Source organism: Myotis davidii, unplaced genomic scaffold (genome assembly GCF_000327345.1).
Source record: "Myotis davidii unplaced genomic scaffold, ASM32734v1 scaffold591, whole genome shotgun sequence".
Classification (NCBI taxonomy): Eukaryota; Metazoa; Chordata; class Mammalia; order Chiroptera; family Vespertilionidae; genus Myotis; species Myotis davidii.
The window spans coordinates 4,037,338-4,055,574 of NW_006284340.1; the positions used below are offsets into that span (position 1 = coordinate 4,037,338).

General features: G+C 41.7%; 1 protein-coding gene across 1 annotated transcript in view; it reads right to left on the minus strand.

Annotated features, from left to right (window-relative positions):
- The window catches only part of PAPPA2 (pappalysin 2), a 226,291-nt gene that overhangs the window by 69,772 nt on the left and 138,282 nt on the right, over positions 1 to 18,237 (minus strand). The window contains exons 12-13 of the mRNA XM_006754525.2: positions 17,020 to 17,155; positions 16,363 to 16,579 (exon numbers count right to left, since the gene is read on the minus strand). Of these exons, the coding sequence (XP_006754588.1) occupies positions 16,363 to 16,579; positions 17,020 to 17,155 (353 nt within the window). The remainder of the gene's footprint in view (positions 1 to 16,362; positions 16,580 to 17,019; positions 17,156 to 18,237) is intronic.

Sequence of the window (18,237 nt, forward strand, 5' to 3'; positions counted from 1 at the left end):
CTGAGCGATGATGAGTTCTCAGTTTTCCTACCACCCGCGCATGCTCCTCTCCACCTAATGCTACATAAGCTCCAATATCATAAAGATAATGCAACTAGTAAAAAATAGTCTTTAAAACTTCTCAAAAGCATTCTACTTAGGGTGTTTGGACGTGTATTAATGACAGGGACAACCATGAAACCCTACAATGCCCCAGAGAGGGGGGAAGTTTGGTATTTATCTTGGTCTGACATGCAAGAAAACTAAAGCTGTGTGGAGACTGGCTGGAGGCCACACAGCGAGTCGGAGGAAAATCCTCGGGCGGGAGCTCAGAGCCCTCACTCTGGGGCCAGCCTAGACCACGAGGCCATCTCCCTGGGGTGAGGCTGCTTCCCTGTTGCTTTCTTCTCAATTCAAAAGCTAGCAGCACAGGCCAGGTAAGCCAAGGAGCTCCTCATTAGGGCCGCCAGGGGGAAAGTATAGAATATTTAACAGTACACCTCCCTTTTGAGCAGTTTTCTCTTAAATGAGAGCAAATGGAATTGGCCACATTTGCCCAGCATCCATGGACTTCAGGCTGTCCTGCTCAGTGTGTTTCCTCCTTTGGCAATAGAGCCTCAACCTTCCACCCACTTTTTCCAGATCTTTCCTCACACCTCATCACAACGTGTTCTTAGGTAAGCACATGATGAACCCAGTCAGATGTGATTCACAGGTATTTCCATTTTAACAGGAGACAACGTTTTAAGCCAAAGGAATGAGTTTCTCATGATGGAATTGTGAGTCAGGAGGGCCTTAGAAATCACACTCCTCTGTAGATGGCCACCTACCGTGATCCTAGCTTTGCTTTTGGCCTCTCCACTTCTCTGGATAAGCTTCTACTCTCTTTTCTGTCCTCACTCCCCGAAGTCATTATATGTGAGGGTTTAAAAAATGCTTTCAACTGAAGAATCCCTGTTTCAAATGTATTTAACCCTAGGCTGTCCTGCTCTTGAACATCAGCTGCTTGTGGTCATCCAAGTCTAAACCCAGCACTGTCCTGCCATGATGATTGATGGTTTTGCTTTGTTGGTTGGGTCTGTGAGTGACACCTGTCCTTGGGAAGCCTTTGGTGGCACACTTCCATGAAGGGGTAACCTTTGTATGCCATGAGGCAGGCTTTGTCAACCATAGTTTTATATTTCACTCAGGAAATGTTAAAAAATATATAGATGCTCAGACTTTGTCCCCAGCAGGTTTTCATTCTATAGGCCTGCGGTGGGATCCTGGCATCCATGAGTTTTTCTTTTAGACTTTTGATGCTCACCAGGAGTGAAATGCAGCACCAGAAAGGCCTGCATATGTGTAACCCGAAAGATGTCAATAAATCTATAAGCCAAGACTATAAAATGACAGGGCTGATTCCAGGAGAAACAGGCCCCACTGCTCAATCATTATGCTCTCATGTATTGAGCACAAAATATAACACAGAGGCCACCAGAGAGATCAAAAGCAGAAGACATTCCTCTGCTCTGAAGAAACTTTCAATACAGCAGGAGAGAGAAAATAATTAAACTATGTGTTACTGATTATACATTCATGGCCATTCCAGAGAACGTTTTATCTTGGATAGGATTTAACATCAATGAATGGATAGGATTGGGCAAAGCCTGAGAGATAATACCCTGAAATGTTACCTCTGATGCTGAACAGACAGAACACAGGGCACGACAATGCTTTCAAAACTAGGCAAAATCACCATTTCCTCCTTACCACTAAGAACTGATGGGTTTTTATGGGTTTGTTTGTTTGTTTTTACTGAAGAAAATTCAATATGTGTGGGTCTCTTAAATTTTGGCTCACGAACTTGGAGAATTTATACTGAAGGAAGTCAACATCTAATTTAAAGATAGACTAAGAGCACGTTCCTAAAGTTCTCCCCTGCCATCCAGGGATGGGTGAGGAACAGGGTGAGGCACCAGAAAGCAGGTAATATTCTCTGCAGAAGGAGTGGACAGACCCACTAACAAACCTGTCTTGAGCTGTCCCCCAGGACATGCCAAACCAGGTAAGTTTTTTCAGTTTTCCATCCCCTGAGACCACTAGAGAGAAGTTGGCATAGCTTTCAGCCAAGGCCCACATTTGGGAAGCTGGGTAATTCCTATAAATGGTCAAAGTGCTGGCTGTTCTGTCCACATCTTCACAGCTTTGGCCCAAGGTTCTTCCTTAGGAGCTGTGCCACCCTTGAAGTTCAGGATGCTATGACAATATTCCAGAGTAAATCATAATCAAGCTACATTTCTCCCAGGTGAGGATTGATGGGAGATTATGAACTAAAGAGCCCATTTCTTAAATATAACTGCTGGGGGCGGGGGGAGTAATGTTCAGCAATGATCTTAAAGGAACCATACCATGTTTAATCTTAAATGGACCTTAAAGGCAATTCAACCCAAATTCTTCTTTTTAAAGATAAAGAAACTGAGAGCAAAAGAAATGATGAGCTATTCTAGATCTTTTTACTGCACTGAGACTACAATATAATAACAAACAAGCATTTAATTGAACTTCGGCTCAAAATCAGGATGACATCAGCTTATGAAATTTTTCTAGTCAATATCCCGCCCTCCCTCAGGCAGCCAGAGAAAGCTGACCACAATCTGATGTCTGGACTCCAGGCTAGCTTAGGAGAAACCAGCTGGCATCCGCACCACACTTTTTAAGGAAGAGAATGGTATGATGCAGAAAGCAGCAAACCTATGTGAGCTGAGGTCAGGTCTTGGCTTGTTGGTGCTTATCTCTATGACCTTGGGTAAATCTCTTAACTACTCTGGCCCTCTGTCTGCAAATTTGTAAAATGACAGGGTTGAACTAGGTTCTCTTGAAGGTCCCTTCCAGCTCTAGCATGGTATTTAATTTCACAGATGAGGTGATGGTGGTATTGGGGTGGGAGTACAGAAAACCATGAGTGGGCAGGATGTGGTGGAGAACCCAAGAGGGAGTTTCGCACGATCTTTCTTGCCCAGTGTAAGTTTCTACTCAATGTCCCTACTTTTCAGTTGTTTAGTTGAACACAAGATTGTAATTCCTCTATCCAAGAAGTGCCACCATTGACCAAAGAGCTGCGCCAGTAGTTTTGGTAGAAACAGCTCTTTTAAAGTTAAATAGTAAAAGAGGATCAGATGTCCCTCCATTCCCCCAGTGTTTTACTGATTCTTATTGAAATAAGAGGGTGTGGGCTAAGAAGGAATGTATGCTCTGGATTTGGCAGCAGATGGTGGACAGAATGTGGAGTGGACTGGAAGAGACCGAGTCCTCATTAATCTTCTCACCCCCAACAGCAAAACCAAATAATAATGATAGCATCCATCCTTAGAGAGCTTTGCTGTTTCTCCAAACCAGTGCAAAAGGAGATGGCCTCTGCTCTGGTTTCCCATTCTGCCGCCTCCTCACTCTGGCCCTGTCTTTGTGTAGGACAGGGACTATCGGCCTCCTTGGGTAGTACAATGCTGGTACTTTGAGGAGTCTCACTCAAGGATCGTACCAACTGGGAAGGGTAAATTAATTCAAGTTCTTTGAAGATTCTCATCTGAGAGCAACAGAAGACTCTCAGTTGGAGCTCTCAGTCTTCCCTCATGACTGAGAAATGATGAATTTATTGCACAAAGCAGGCTTCTCTTTTCATTCCTGTATCCCAGGAAAAGTGGAGGTTTCTCCTGCCTCTATTGAAGTCTCTGCCCCAAAGTTGGCACCTCAAAATATCCCTGTTGGGAGATGACCGTCTCTTTCTAGAATGTGACCTGTTTTTAAGTTCAGGGCTGGACTCTGGTAGCCACAGTACTGAGTAATTTGCTTTGTTCATTTCTAATTCTGGGCCCAGTTTTTACCATGCTTGGTTGTAACACTAGCAGTTCCATCCAGATGCCCCCTGTCCTTCTAAAGAGAAACAGATTTATATTACCTAGCCAAAAGCACTCCCTTTCAAAAGCCCTGTGTCACCAAGTTTCAGAACCCATGATGTTAATGTAGATTATAAAATATGTGGAATACCAAAGGAAGTCAAAACAATCGCTGGCTAACCCCCAGGGAATGTGCTTCCTAGCATGCACCAGGGAACAGAATCACCCATAAGAAACAATAGCAATGACTTTATATACACACTTTTTTTTCTGCAGTTTGCAAGGGCAGCAACCCTTTCCACACAGGGCATTTTCTAATGAGGAGTGATCACTGCAGCCCCCACTTGACTGCACTGAGGACTCCCCACTACCTGTTATTCATCCCTGGGTACCAATTAAACACTTCCCCAGTCATATTTGTCGGCCAAGCCTGGGGAATTGTGAAAGGTGGAGTTAAGTGAGGGAACAACACAGTCCTGTGAATAAAGTTGAATGGGCAGGAGCTTCTATTTGTGCTGTTGCTAGAACAGTACCTCTGGGGCAGAAAGAAGGGGTAGTTGGCTTCTCATCAACTATGTGTAAGTTGAGGGCTTGATGATTTGCAAGCCAGCACCTTGAAGGAGCTCCAAATTTACCTATAAAAGTAGAATCTAAAACACATGCAGGACCCCTTTGGGACTCTCCCTCTCCGCCTTGGCTTCCTTTCCCCATAAAGTTTTTGGACTCCCCAACAGAAGCTCCCCGTGTTCCCATCATCTTGTAATCCCAGAATTTGTCAGTCCTCAACTGACATCAGATTTGGAAGATTACTCCCTTCTGTCCTTTTGCTCTTCCTGGCACTCCAAGCCTTACAACATCAATGGCTCACTTGCTTATGGAGAAATGAAGGCCCAGGGAAGGGAAAGGACAATCCTAAAAGCATGTGGTGAAACTAGATGGTGTAGCCAAAAGCTAGGGGTCTGGGCACTGGGCTTGCTGCCACCCCATCACCACACTTCCTCCGCTCCATGGTTATGGCTACACGGAACCAGACAAGGCCTGAACCGTTCCAAAGAGAACTTATGGTCAAACCTGTCAACAGTGTCTGTCTCCTTGGCAGGATGGCAAAATGACAGAACCCTAGAAATGTTGATTTGTTTTTGTCTTCTCTGCTCTCTCCACCAACTGCCAGGAGAGGCCACAAGTACAGGCTAGAGTCGCTAGACCAAAGCAGATGGCATTTTAAATTCATCTCTGTCCAGCATCACTTTCTCTGCTTCTGTTCCCCTAAACTGCCCAATGCCTACACAAGGTTGCATTTCAGCAGGGCCCTGGTTTGCTTTTAAATTTCAAGGTCTACAAGAGAATACCCCTGGTATAAATAGTTGATAATGACTTAGAACATTTCTATTTCTATCAAAAAAATTATTTGCAGTTTTAAAGAGGCCTGCACAGATTGTCCAGACTTGAAGAAAAAAAAAAACTCGTAATTTATGAAACTGAGATAAGGTATAAATAGTTGATAATGACTTAGAACAATTTTTTTTTCTATCAAAAAAATTATTTGCAGTTTAAAGGAGCCTGCACAGATTGTCCCAACTTGAAGGAAAAAAAAAACTCGTAATTTATGAAACTGAGATAAGGCATTGGAAAGTCATTGTTCCAAAGTCATTGTATTAAAACCAGCCAATTCCTTAGATGGAGACACCAACACCAAGTCTCCCTAAACTGTCTGTGCCCGTTCCTAGCTTTCTGTTCAAAAGCTGTCACTCAACTGGTTCTTAGAATGTATCCCACTAGGAGCCATCTCAGACAAGATAACATTTTAATAAAGGTTATTTCTATAATAGTCTAGTCATAGTCCAATAATCGCCTAAATGAGATCATGTCCATGACCTTTTCTTTGTTCCTCTAATACCCCATGAGAGCAAATAGTTGAAAAGACTCAAACAGCTCACTCACTGTGCCTCCCCAGACCCATCATCCACCAGGCCATCCATCATGGGCCAGGACACTCCGAATCCTCTTCAGTGAATTCTCCTCCTTCCCCCCTATTGTATGGACAAGTCATTCTGGGAAAAGGAAGTTGGGCAAGAAACCTACGGAACAACTGAGCAGCTATAATTCTTTCCTTGCTTAAGAAACAAAAACAGATTCAACGTTAATTTGCTAAACTACTTTGGGAAGAAGATAATCAAATGAATAGAAAGGCAATACATATTTAATTTCTACAGTGGCTTTCCCAGCAGCAAGAGAGAACACTTCCCATCATCTCAGAGCACTCAAAGGAAATCCTCTCCTAAAAATAAAACGTGAGGAACCAGCGAATGAGCAAATGTTTTAACATGTAGTTCCTAGCAAAAGGAAGGAAGGAGCCCTTCACTCTGTGGGGCTATCAAGAGGGAGGTCATCTGAATGTTCTACATGGGACAAGTCAGGGAGGAGATGCCTGGCAGGGTATAGCAGCCTGATCCAGGCAAAGGAGGAAGGGAAAGTGCTGGCATTTCAACTCTGAGCTCCCAATAATTGAAGCACAATAGGAACTGGTAAAGCAGCAGCAATGAGGGTTCCAGGGAATAATGAAGCGTGAAGCAAAATGACGGATAATAGAGATGGAATGATCCTGTTACTAAGACCAGGCTCACACACTGATTACAGCAGGGAAGGAATGCCAAGGCACTGAGCTGTGTTCTGGCCACAGGCCTCTGGACTAGAGCTCAGAGGCTTACAATCCAGCCCCAGCCTTATCCCTGAGCTACAGCATAAGCAAGAAGGGAAATTTTCATACCTGAGTCCCAACATCTCCCAAGTGGCAAAGTCTACAAGAGAATACTTCCTCCCACAAATTCTCTGGGATTCCTAAAGTCACAGAAAGGAAGTTCTATGGGAAAGTTGCTTTCCTTTCTACCACACCCTTCCACCCCCAACCAAAATTGATAGTGCCTTTCCCAGCAGCAAGCTCCTGTGCTTTCTGAGTCTATGTACAATGGAAGGTGACCCAGAAATCCTCTGTACTTGACTTAGGGATACAGAGGCTCTGTCTTCTCCGTCATCAGATCCACCTTTTTGAGAAAAGCTTTCTCAGGCTAAAGACATCTTTTGTGGCACAGCACAGGGGTTCCATGAAAGAGGGCTCTGAAGAGGCAAGGCAGGTGGGGTAAGTCAGCCTCAGACGACCTGCATGTTACACTAGTTCATACATTGCAAACAAAAAATTATTAAGCTCTTGGTGATCACTAATTGTTGTTGTTTTCCTAAGTAGTATTTATTTTTTGCAGTCTTTGCTTCAGGAAACAGAACTTGAAGAACAAAGGCTGCACAGAGAAAGCAACAGTGCCTAAACTAATGTACATGCATGGAAACTTACAGCTGATCCCTGAGCATCCAACCCAAACCAGATCTACATTATGCTTTGAATACTCAGTTTTTAAATTACAGATCCTGTCCTTTACACCCGCAAAGAAAAACAGCATAGCAGGTATGTTAATAATGTCTATGTGCATTTTTATGTTACATATACAAGCGTCAGAAGCTGAACACTAATATTATTGTTATTATGATGTCCACAATAATAGCTTAATAGTAAGGGTTTTTAATGTATAAGGTAAATCTGTTTAAAAGTTGTTGCCTTGAATATAGAATCATACAAGAGCACACTGTGTGTGTTTGTTATTTTTTCTTGACTCAGAGTCAACTGTTCCCTAGGTTTCTAGCCCAACTTCCTTTTCCCAGAATGATTTGTCCATTAACTATGGGGGAAGGAGAAGAATCCACTAGAGATTTTGATTATCCTGGCGGGTGATGGATGGCCTGGTGGATGAGAGGCCTGCTTGGGGAAGCAGAGTTTGTGTCCATGCTTAGGTTGTTTTAAGTAAATAGGAAAAGATTTATACAGGAAAAAGAAAGGAAAGACAGAGGAGAAAATCTGGGGATGATACTACTCTTTCCAAAAACATTTATTTTTTACTTAAAAAAAATAGCTTTATAATGGGACTACCATTTAAAAAGTTAAATCATTTTTAAAATTTAGTTATAAAAAAAGGACATTAACCTTTTCTAAAAGAATGCCTTACATAAAATGAAACACACACAAACACACACACACTCATTTACACACTAGACCAAAATTACTAAAACAACTAACTCTCAATTATCCAACATTATGAAAATAATCATGATGCAGGTCATTTGAAAAATAACCACAATTTTTTTTTAGGTTTTATATAATTTTATAATCTTCTAGGAAACAAACTGATATTACTAAATTAAAATTACATGAATGAATACTATAGTAATTCCAGTTGAGCCACAAAGAACAGAGCTCTGAAGGTGGCTCAGGCTTAGGAACAAGGGGGAAATTAACTTGGGAATAAAATATGGGTAAGGATCACTCACAAAACAAAGGTGGTATATCTAGAGAGTGGAGAACTGAGAGGACATTCTCTGATAGAAGGTGGCTTAGACAATCTGATCAACCAAGAACTGAAGAAAGTCTATCTATGAGAAGACCTTACTCTGGGAATTACTGTTCTTCCCTCATGCTTTTGGCCTGCATTCAAATTCCTCACATGCCCATTGTGGCCCAGGCTGTGTGACGAGTTAAAATTACATAAGTATAGTATGTGCCTCTGTCAGGTTAGGAGACACACAATTAGATGCTTACAACTCCAAGGTCTATGCACACTTTCTTCTAGTCCAAGCTAACATAATGAGCTGAACATGACTGTTGCCTCCTAGAATCCACACCGTATCATTTCCTCAACTGTATGGGGAGGACCTGTGACTGGCTTCTAAGCACCTGAATATGTCAAATAAGACAATGTCACTTCTGATTATTTTGACTAGACAAAGTTATCCTTGTTGAGAGATCCTCTCTCTTGATGGTTTTGAGGAAACACGTGGCCATGTGAGAGCTGGCCAAGGGAGAGGGCTGTGTGACAAGGAACTGAGCACAGCCTCAGTGCCACCCCCAGCAGTAAACTGAGGCCCTCAGCCTTTCAGAACCAAGAACCAAAAACCCTGTGACTTCCCCACTCAAGCCTTCAGATGAGAACCCAGTCCTGGCTGACATCTCGCTGTAACCTTACACAGGATCAGGTTAAGATTGGTCTAAAAATCTTGACCTCAGGAACTGCGAGTGTAAATGTGTGTTGGTTTAAGCTGACGAGTATGTAGTAGCAATAGACAACTAATACACACATAATAAACCAGGCTTTCAAAATTGTAGGTCCCCTTTCTGGCTTACCTGCACTTGTAGTAATCTCCAAGAGAGTGAAATATTTTTTCTCTGATTTTCTCTTATGAGAAGCAAAATTATTTCTTGTCTGAGCTAGGACCCAAATGGAGCTGGGTTAAAAATTCTCTTTTTCTAATGACCCCAAGTCCCCTGGATTCTGCCCATAAAACTGCTCTAATCTAGAAATTCATTTCCTGAACTTTCCCCAAAGTCCCAAGTATGTTTTCAATTCCACCCTTTTCACCTACTTCATCAAAGATCACTAGCGTACCTGCATTACTTGGAGCCCACATCTACATTTCTTGGTTTCAGGGTTTCCTCAAAATAAATATGCCATTTACATAAACACATTTAAACTAGAGGTGCTCTTTATTTATCCCAAGGTCAGTTAAGCCCTTGTTACCCCAATCCAAATACAGTGTGAGGGAGGGTGGCGGTGTTTCTTGGACAGCAGTAGACATGAGTATATTTCTGAAACAGTCTTCCATTCATATAATGAAAACTTTCTTTACTAAAAACAAATTACTTAAATTCTAGTCTTAGTTGTGCTAATCTCAAATAAGGTGAATTTGTGCACTTGAGTCTCAGTTTCCTCAATTGAAAAATGATTCCTGGCAACTGTAGGCACTTGGTAAACATTTTAAATGATGCATAGTCTATCTCTTTCTACACACACACACACACACACCATATAGAATAGTTTTACAAATCCATTTACTTTAAACTTTTCAGAAGCCTTTTTCTTAAAGTGAAATACAGCTATGTACATACAATGTGTACACACGCGCGCACGCACACACACACACACACTTATTGTATTAGTACTAAATAACTGCATGAATCAATTATCCACAATGATAAAAAAGGATCAAAGCATGACTATATAAAGTGAGTGAGAAAGGATGAGAGTAAGAATGAGAGAGAGAAGAAAGAACTCAGTTTTCCATGTAGATATTCATTTAAAAAAGATTAATATCACACTCAATTTTAAGTTAGAATACTTGGCTTTGATAAGCTATAGTTTAAGGTAAACCTCAGAACCCACTAAGTTTTATATTTATGAGTATCTATTACTTGTTTTCCATCTCAATCAGAATGTGTATTTACTGAATAAGCTAATGAGGTATTTATACTTTATGTTTGCCTTGGACTTCAAGTAAGGTCAAAACATAAAAATTTTAAAAAAAAGAAAATGTGCATTTCTAGTGAGGTCAATCTACTTAGGCATTATATTAAAAAGTTGTCTTATTATTAAAGTTAGGAATTTTTTAAAAAATCTTATCTGAAATATAAAAAGTAGAGAGAAAGGGGTTTCTTGACCTTTTCTGCCAGTTACCAACTTATCGCCTCTCAGTTCCAAATCCACCCTTCGTTGCCCAGAGATGGGCCATGCAAATGTTGCTTTTTCATCAATTAATATCACATCATGTTTTCCAGGAGGCATATCGTAACTGGAAAACACTGCAGAAGAAAGGGCATCACTTCTTGATTCCTATATGTTTTCCTCTCCTTGCTTCTGCCGCACTTGATGTCCAACAGAGCTTCAGTCCTTTACTCTTGGTGCTTGCCTCTTAACAAGTTTCAGTGACATCCTACACTCCCATCAAGGCCCACCAGCACCCTAGCTGACTTTCCAGCAGGTCTCAAATGTGCGCCAGGGAATGGCTCCTCAGAAAGTTTCATGTGCCCCAAAGGCAAGCTGTCCAGCAAGCAGCTTCCTCATGAGCTCTGATCAGCAGCACCCCACTGGGGGGGGGTGTCATTCTTACCAGCCCCAGCCTGTGAAACTTCAGAGAACTTCCCTGCCACCCAAGGTGCCACCGCCCACTCTCTCCAGGGATCCTCCCACAGCCTCTTTCACATTTGTTCCTTCCTTTGATACTCTTCCCTTGTCCCTAAAAGTAAGAGTTGCTTTATCTGCCACTCTTCTATGAAGTAGAGTTTTCCATACCCCTTAGTAGTTCATTCTCTGTTACTAGTTAATGGTTATTTATATTAAACTTCCCCTATTGTAGCTACTGTGCCCTGGACTGGACCCAGACTAACTCAGAATGGAACCAGAAGTGATAATGGGAGACAGATTCACAAAGACAGGATCTGGGGACCAATTGTTTCTGACAATGCTCAGCTCCTTGCCAGTGGGAAATGGGATGCTACCAATCCCTCAAGTGCAGTGGGATCATAAATAATGAGCTTTTACCTTTGGCTGATTATGACAAAGATCCAACTGGGAACACCAAGCAGCTGCTGGCCTTGACTGTAAGTACTGCGCACAACACTGCCAAACACATCACAGCAGCGAAGGGGAAGACAGCACACCAAAACCACGAAGAGATGCTCTGTCCTCCTGCCGTCTCTCCGGAACCCTCTACTGACAAAACTTAACATCATGCCAGCTGGCAAAGGGTTACTCCTGTTCTGGTGTTACAGAGGATGGCACCCAGACACAGCTTGAGAGCTGAGAAGCAACACATTCAAGGATCCCTGGCACATCTTGTAAAGGGAGGATGGTAAAAGGTAATGATGGGGACTGTGTGCAATGATGGGGTATTAGAATGCACTACAAATTCCACATCTCATTCTCAGTTAATCTCACATTAATACTATGAAATAATTGCTCCCTGGTTGCCGCTTACATACCAACACTACAAAAAAAAATAATAAGAAAACTCTTATCAATAGCAAAAACTAAGACTGACAGCTGGAATCTGTGAGGATTTCCTCCTGATTTTAAAATGTATGGACGCTGAATTGAGAAACATCACTGGAAGCCCAAACATGGATTTTTTTTCCCTGAAGAAAAAGCAAATAAGGAATGGGGCCACACCCAAAGAAGAGAGGGAAATGGGAAGTTCTTTCTTCATTCCTTGGCCCAGGTAAAGACCAGAAAACTGGACACTGACCTTCAAGGGTCACAGATATGCTCTGCATCCATCAGTCCTTGTCAGTACTGCCCTCTCTTTACTATTTCAAAACTTCAGGTCAGGGAATATAGCAATTTTGGTCAGGTGGAATGGGAGAAGGGAGCAGGGAGAATTGGCAAATGCCATTGGACCCTGAGACATAAATGCCCCAAAGAGAAAAATGCTAGAGTCCTAAAGAATACCAGAGGCTTGAGGTCATGAGATAAATTTTCAGAATACGATCTTGGAGCAGCTTTATACAGAGAAATCCTACTGTCATTGTAAACAATTCCATGAAGCAATGTGCCCTGGGCTCACTGGCAGTCAAGAAAAGGAAAGGTTAAAAATAAAAGAAAGGCAAATATTTATCAAACAAATGGAAATCAGGGATGGGACTTTTAATCCCAGATGAAGTAGAATACAAAGACAAAAGCATTTCAAGGGGCAAAATGATTGTCAAGAGGTTTCATCCTAATAAAGACGAAATAGTCATGGGCAGTTATACACCTAATTATTCCACATCAAAGTATAAAAAACCAGTATTGCTTAAAATACAAGGAAAAAGTGAAAGAAGCACACTTGTTTGGAAGGTTACAGTACATTTCCAATCTTTTCTAGAGCAGGTAGAAAGAAAAATCAATAGGAGGGAAAGTGCAAATACTGAAAAGAGAAGCATAGTCAGAAGTTTCAACCACTGTCATGAGACCACACCCTGGGAAAGGAGATAATACTCTTCAGAAGAGTCAACACAGGATCTGGTGGATACAGCATTAGTTAGGGTCAGAGAAGTTACAATCAATGTTTCCACTGCGTTCATGTGACTGGAAGAACAATTCTGTCATAGCAGATACCACATGCCCATCAGTGATTCTCTACTTTTAGTGAATTCTTCTGGACTTGACCTTGTGAATTTCCAAAGTAGATAATCAGAGTTCTGATTAGCTACACACAAATGCACTCAAAGGCAAATTAACCTATTAGTGTGTGGGTTATATTTCGAACATACTCTCCCACTGAATTGATCAAAAAGATGATTCCCACTTTCCAAAGTCATCAACACAGTCCTGGATTGGTTGGGGATCTACCTGATACTCTAACTCAGTGGTTCTCAACCTTCTGGCCCTTTAAATACAGTTCCTCATGTTGTGACCCCCCAACCATAAAATTATTTTCGTTGCCACTTCAAAACTGTAATTTTGCCACTGTTATGAATCGTAATGTAAATATCTGATATGCAGGATGGTCTTAGGCAACCCCTGTAAAAGGGTCATTCGACCGCCAAAGCCATCGCGACCCACAGGTTGAGAGCTGCTGCTCTAACTCATGGGAAGTTATGGCATATTATGTAGGGCCTTTCCCTAAAGTGGCTAGAGCTGGCAACAGCTAGAAAGTAAGAATGACTTGAGATCTTATTGAGCACTTATGGCCAAAACCTGGAGCGCTAAACTTGGTTTTCATTAAAAGGGTTCATTATCAGTACGCTAAGCCCAAAGGGTCATAAACTGTGTAGCTGTCAAAGCAGAATGGGAAACAAGATGAAGAGAGAGTTCAAAGCCAATGGGTCCAAGCCAAGGATCGTGAATGTTACTTGAGAGCCAGACATGGGTTTACTGGCCTCCACTGAGGCTCTGTGGGCCAGTCAGGCTGGTATCAAGATGCATGTGGTAGGACAGACAGGCCATTGGTCATTACTTGTTAAAGGCAAAATGGCTAACACATCTTCTACTGCCAGGCCTCTATCTACTCTCCCTTGCCCATTTTAGTATTAATGGAATTCAGGTCATAAGGGGTAAGAAGGAGGAAGCCAGGAATCCCTCTCACTGTGCCCAGAATTTGAGGGTTTCATATTATGGTCTATCTACATCTACAATTGTGATTGATACAAAGATGCAGAAAGACTTCTTCTAATCTTTCAGAGTATGGAGGGATACCGATTTTAAATCTGTTCCAAAAGCAAATATATGGGATCTATTCAGTTCCCTGTGTATCAAAATTTACTATATTGCACTGATTTGCTGGCGGAAAAGGAAAAGCCAATTTGCATGGTTCCTGTCAGTCAGATGTGGTTTGGAAATGCTTATGCATTCCAGATACACTCTATGTATACTGGAGAGTCATATCTTATTTCTGCTGGTTTACATGCATGCATAGGAAACTTGTTTTTCCCCCAGTGCCAAGTGAAAATAGGTGAAGAACTAGCAGCAGTGCAGCAATACTCTCCGTTAATCAACCTCTTTATCAAAACGTCATAGCTGCAATAGTGAGAATCCCCGTCTCTTGAGTCTACTGAGGCTGTGACTTCTACTTTTCTGGCTTGTTCAGTTCTTTTCCATGGAGCATTGAGAAATAAAGTCTGTAACTGTCACTCAACACAGTTTCTGATCCCTACTATATGCCAGGCCTTCTGCTAGGTACTGAGAGATACTGAGCAGAATCCCCACTGCAGGCTGCTCAGAGTTTAGTGGGAACAAACAGCAAGTAAATAGTTACCACCCAGTGTGATAGATGCTTTTGTAGAGTGTGGGTTGTGTCTGAGACCCTCTGGAGGCACGGAGGGAGTCTGCCAAAACTCCACCAAAGAAGGTGAATCCTGATTGTGAAGCATGAGTTGAAGTGGACAAGGACTGGAAGGCATTCAAGAAAGTAGGAACACTATGTGCAAAGACATGAAGCTCATCAAGAACACATGTTTCAAGGACCTAGAAAGATTCTGTATGGCTTGAGGCCAGAGGTAGAGCCAGTGGAGACAATAATTTGAAAACACATGAGAAAGAGGCAATAATTCTAGTAAGCAATGTTATTTTAATAGTCTACATTCTTGTGTTAATATGTGATGATGTTTGTTCACTAAGAAGACTTAGGAGTTGCAGATAAACTAGCTAATGTTCCAGTGTGCATTACCCTGACTTACTGTTTCTCTCTCCCCAGCACTTGCAATAATACCTGGCATAGAGTTCGCACTTAACAAATGTAAACCACTATTACTGCATGGGGTAGATAGCCTCTAAGGTAGCTCCTAATGATCCATGCCCTGATGCAAATCTCTCCCCTTGAGCATGAGCTGGACTTATTGACACATTACTAAGGAATAGATAATACCAGACATAGTGGTATTCACTTCCAACATGATATTATAAAAGTACTGTGGCTTACTTCTGGACAGTTGCATGTACTCAAATGCTCTTGCTCTTTGTCACTTGGATCATTAGTTGCCATGTCATAAGAACATTCAGGCAGCTTATGGAGGAGCCCACACAGCAAGGAGCAGAGCAACGCCTTCGTGAGCATGCCCACTGTCAGCACCTGGGTGAGTGAGCTTGGATGCCAATCTCCTGGGGTCTGCCAACAGCCACAGGAGTGAGCTCGGAAGTGAATTCTCCAGCTCCACCCAAGCCTTGGCCAACAGCTGGATGGAAACCTCATAAGAGACTCTGAGCCAAGGGCACCCAGCTGATGTGCATCGATATTCCTGGCCCACACAAATTGTGATAAGCCACTACATTTTGGTATAATTTGCTACACAACATAAGATAATTAAGATATTATACTAGTGACATCTACTCTTAGTCCATAACTATGGTTGGGTTTCTTGTATACCTAGGTTGGGTATGGTGGTATCAGACTTTCTCCTTGGTGATGGATCATGGAAACCAAGCTTTTGTGACTGTGATCCCAATTGCCTAAGGGAACACACTCCTTGAGGGACTGAACTTGTTACCTAGTGTCCCACCCAACTGATCAGACCATTCATAGAATGAGTCCAGCCCAACTACGTCAAACATTACTGTGTTTGGTGTGCTCCCCCATCAGGGCCAATCTGGGCACACCAACACTACGGATTAGAGTCCCTCCACTACCTTCAGCTAAAGTCCAAGAAAGGTCTCTCTATATGATGACAAACACAGATGTCCTCAAAAAGACACATGTAGCTAACATATTCTTGCTTTCCATATGTAACTCTACTTGATTATATCACACGCCTTGGAAACTGTTAGCCCTGCTAAATACACTGTTCAGGTGGGAGCAAGTGAGAAAGCATAGACTGCTTAGGGAACACTGGGTTTTTGGCCACAAATTTTTGGCAGTTTATATAACAAGATTAATTTAAAGGCAGTGGTTTTATACATAAAAAATATTTTAAGACCTTGTAAAGATGTTAAATATTTACATAAAATATTATGCTCAGTAAAGAAATGAAAAACAAAATATAAAACCCAAATGGGCCTTCTACCAATGGTTCTTTGCTTACTTCTTATGTCTTTTTAGCAGTTCTTAGCCCCTTTTTATAGTCAGTGATTAAGCACCCACTGCATACACAATGCTTCGTATGGAACTGATAGCATCTCATCACAGCTACGTGGAAAAGAAAGGAAAGAAGAGGACTTTGTACCTCTGTCCCTGATGATTTTGCCCCTCATGCTCTGGGACGCAGTCATTAGGAAGTGAAGGATTCAGGTGGGAGGCTGTCCTGAGAGCCACTGCTGAGATGCCTATGAATGGGGATGAGAAATTCAGCAGCACAGAGGCGGTAAGGTGGGAGAGGACATTCGGGTGAAGGGTCACATTGACAACCAGTGGGTTATGTTGGCATGACAGTTCATAGATTCCTGGAGAGAAATAAGGACATAAATCATATGTTAAGCCATTCAGGTAGCTCAGCGACCTTTAACCGGTGTATTGCAAGAATTTTTAAACCATGCAATACCTGACTATTTTAGTCAGAGGCACTGACCTCTTATCTCTCAGATTGTCAAATGAAAAAAATGACAACAGCCAACACAGTAGCCATCCAGTGTGGATGAATCTAAATTATACCTTTTTTCTTTTTGGTCATATTGGCAAAAAAGTATTTTTTTTTTTTGGTGTGCCATGAGATGAAAAAGGTTGAAAATCACTAATGTAGCACCATTTTTTTCATATCTAGTATTCATTTTAACTTCTCAATAGCTGTGTAACATGCCTAAGGTCCCAAACAATATCAGAGGCAGATAGGGAGCGGACTCCTGGTCTATGGATTGTCCTCTAGTAGACCTATTGTCAGACTCACCAAGAGAGTGGTTGTTTCCACTGATATCAGTCAGGTGGACGGTCACTGTGGGCCGCTGACGTTTCCCAGATACCAGGCCATCAGACGTCAAGAAAATAAAAATGGTTGTGGCCACTCCTGGTCTACTGAAACACACCTAGGCATAAGCACAGATATGTGTGAGCCATTATCTCCATTGGTCTATCAAAACACATTAAGTAAGAGCTCCCTTCTCCCTTACAAATGAGAAGAATGTGGAGTAGGCACACAAAGATGTCCAAAGTCGCAGCAAAAGTTAAATAAAATTAGATGGAAAGAAGATAACTTTCAGCTACTGAGCTTCCCATCTTTTTCTGGGACTTCTGGCCTCAACTGTTTCTTTTTTGCTTCAACCAGTCTTTCTTTAAATGCCTCAGAAAGATCATTCAAAGAGACAATAAGGCACCACAGGACCAGCCAATACCTCCTTGTTTCCACAGTGAGAGTAGTGGACAAAGACGGTCACTGAGCTAATGTTTTGCTCTGGACCAGCCAGCTAATTATTCTTCCCCACCGCCCCATCTTCTCCTAACATTTTTATCAGAACCTCCCACTTAGTACATGAACTCTGACATGGGGGAGAGGTTATTGCGGAGCCTGTTGTGTGCGATATTAGAAGCTGCCGAACTGTTTATTCTTATGTGGGTCTCCTGGTGCGCCAAGTATGTATGTCCTATCCTTGGCTGGAAAATAAGCCAACACTGAGGCACAAAAAACCTAGTTATTTATAAAGAATATGCCTCCATGGTTAGGCTGATTAACAATCAAATAGTCTTTCAGAGTGAACTATGGAAGTCTTATCCCTGGAAATCCTTTAATATGAAAGAAAACATCATAGAATTGGGGATGACCTGGAGAGCTGCTTTTTTACACTGAAATCATTTGAGGTGGTAATTTTAATTTCCTATAGCTTAACATTATTCTTTTTTCTCCTGATTTTCACAGGGGAGCTTTTATTTTTCGATATAGGACTTTATTTATTTACCCTTTGGATTACATACATATTCCAGATATTTGTTTACTGATTGCAGAATGATTTTAGTCTGTAGAAGGACAATTAAATACCCTTTTATATAGCAAATAAAGTAGGGACATACTAGGACACCATAAGTGGATTTGACTCTCTTTTTCTTCTTTTTTATTATTGAATTTATTGGGGTGACAATGGTTAATAAAATTACATAGATTTCAGTGGTACAA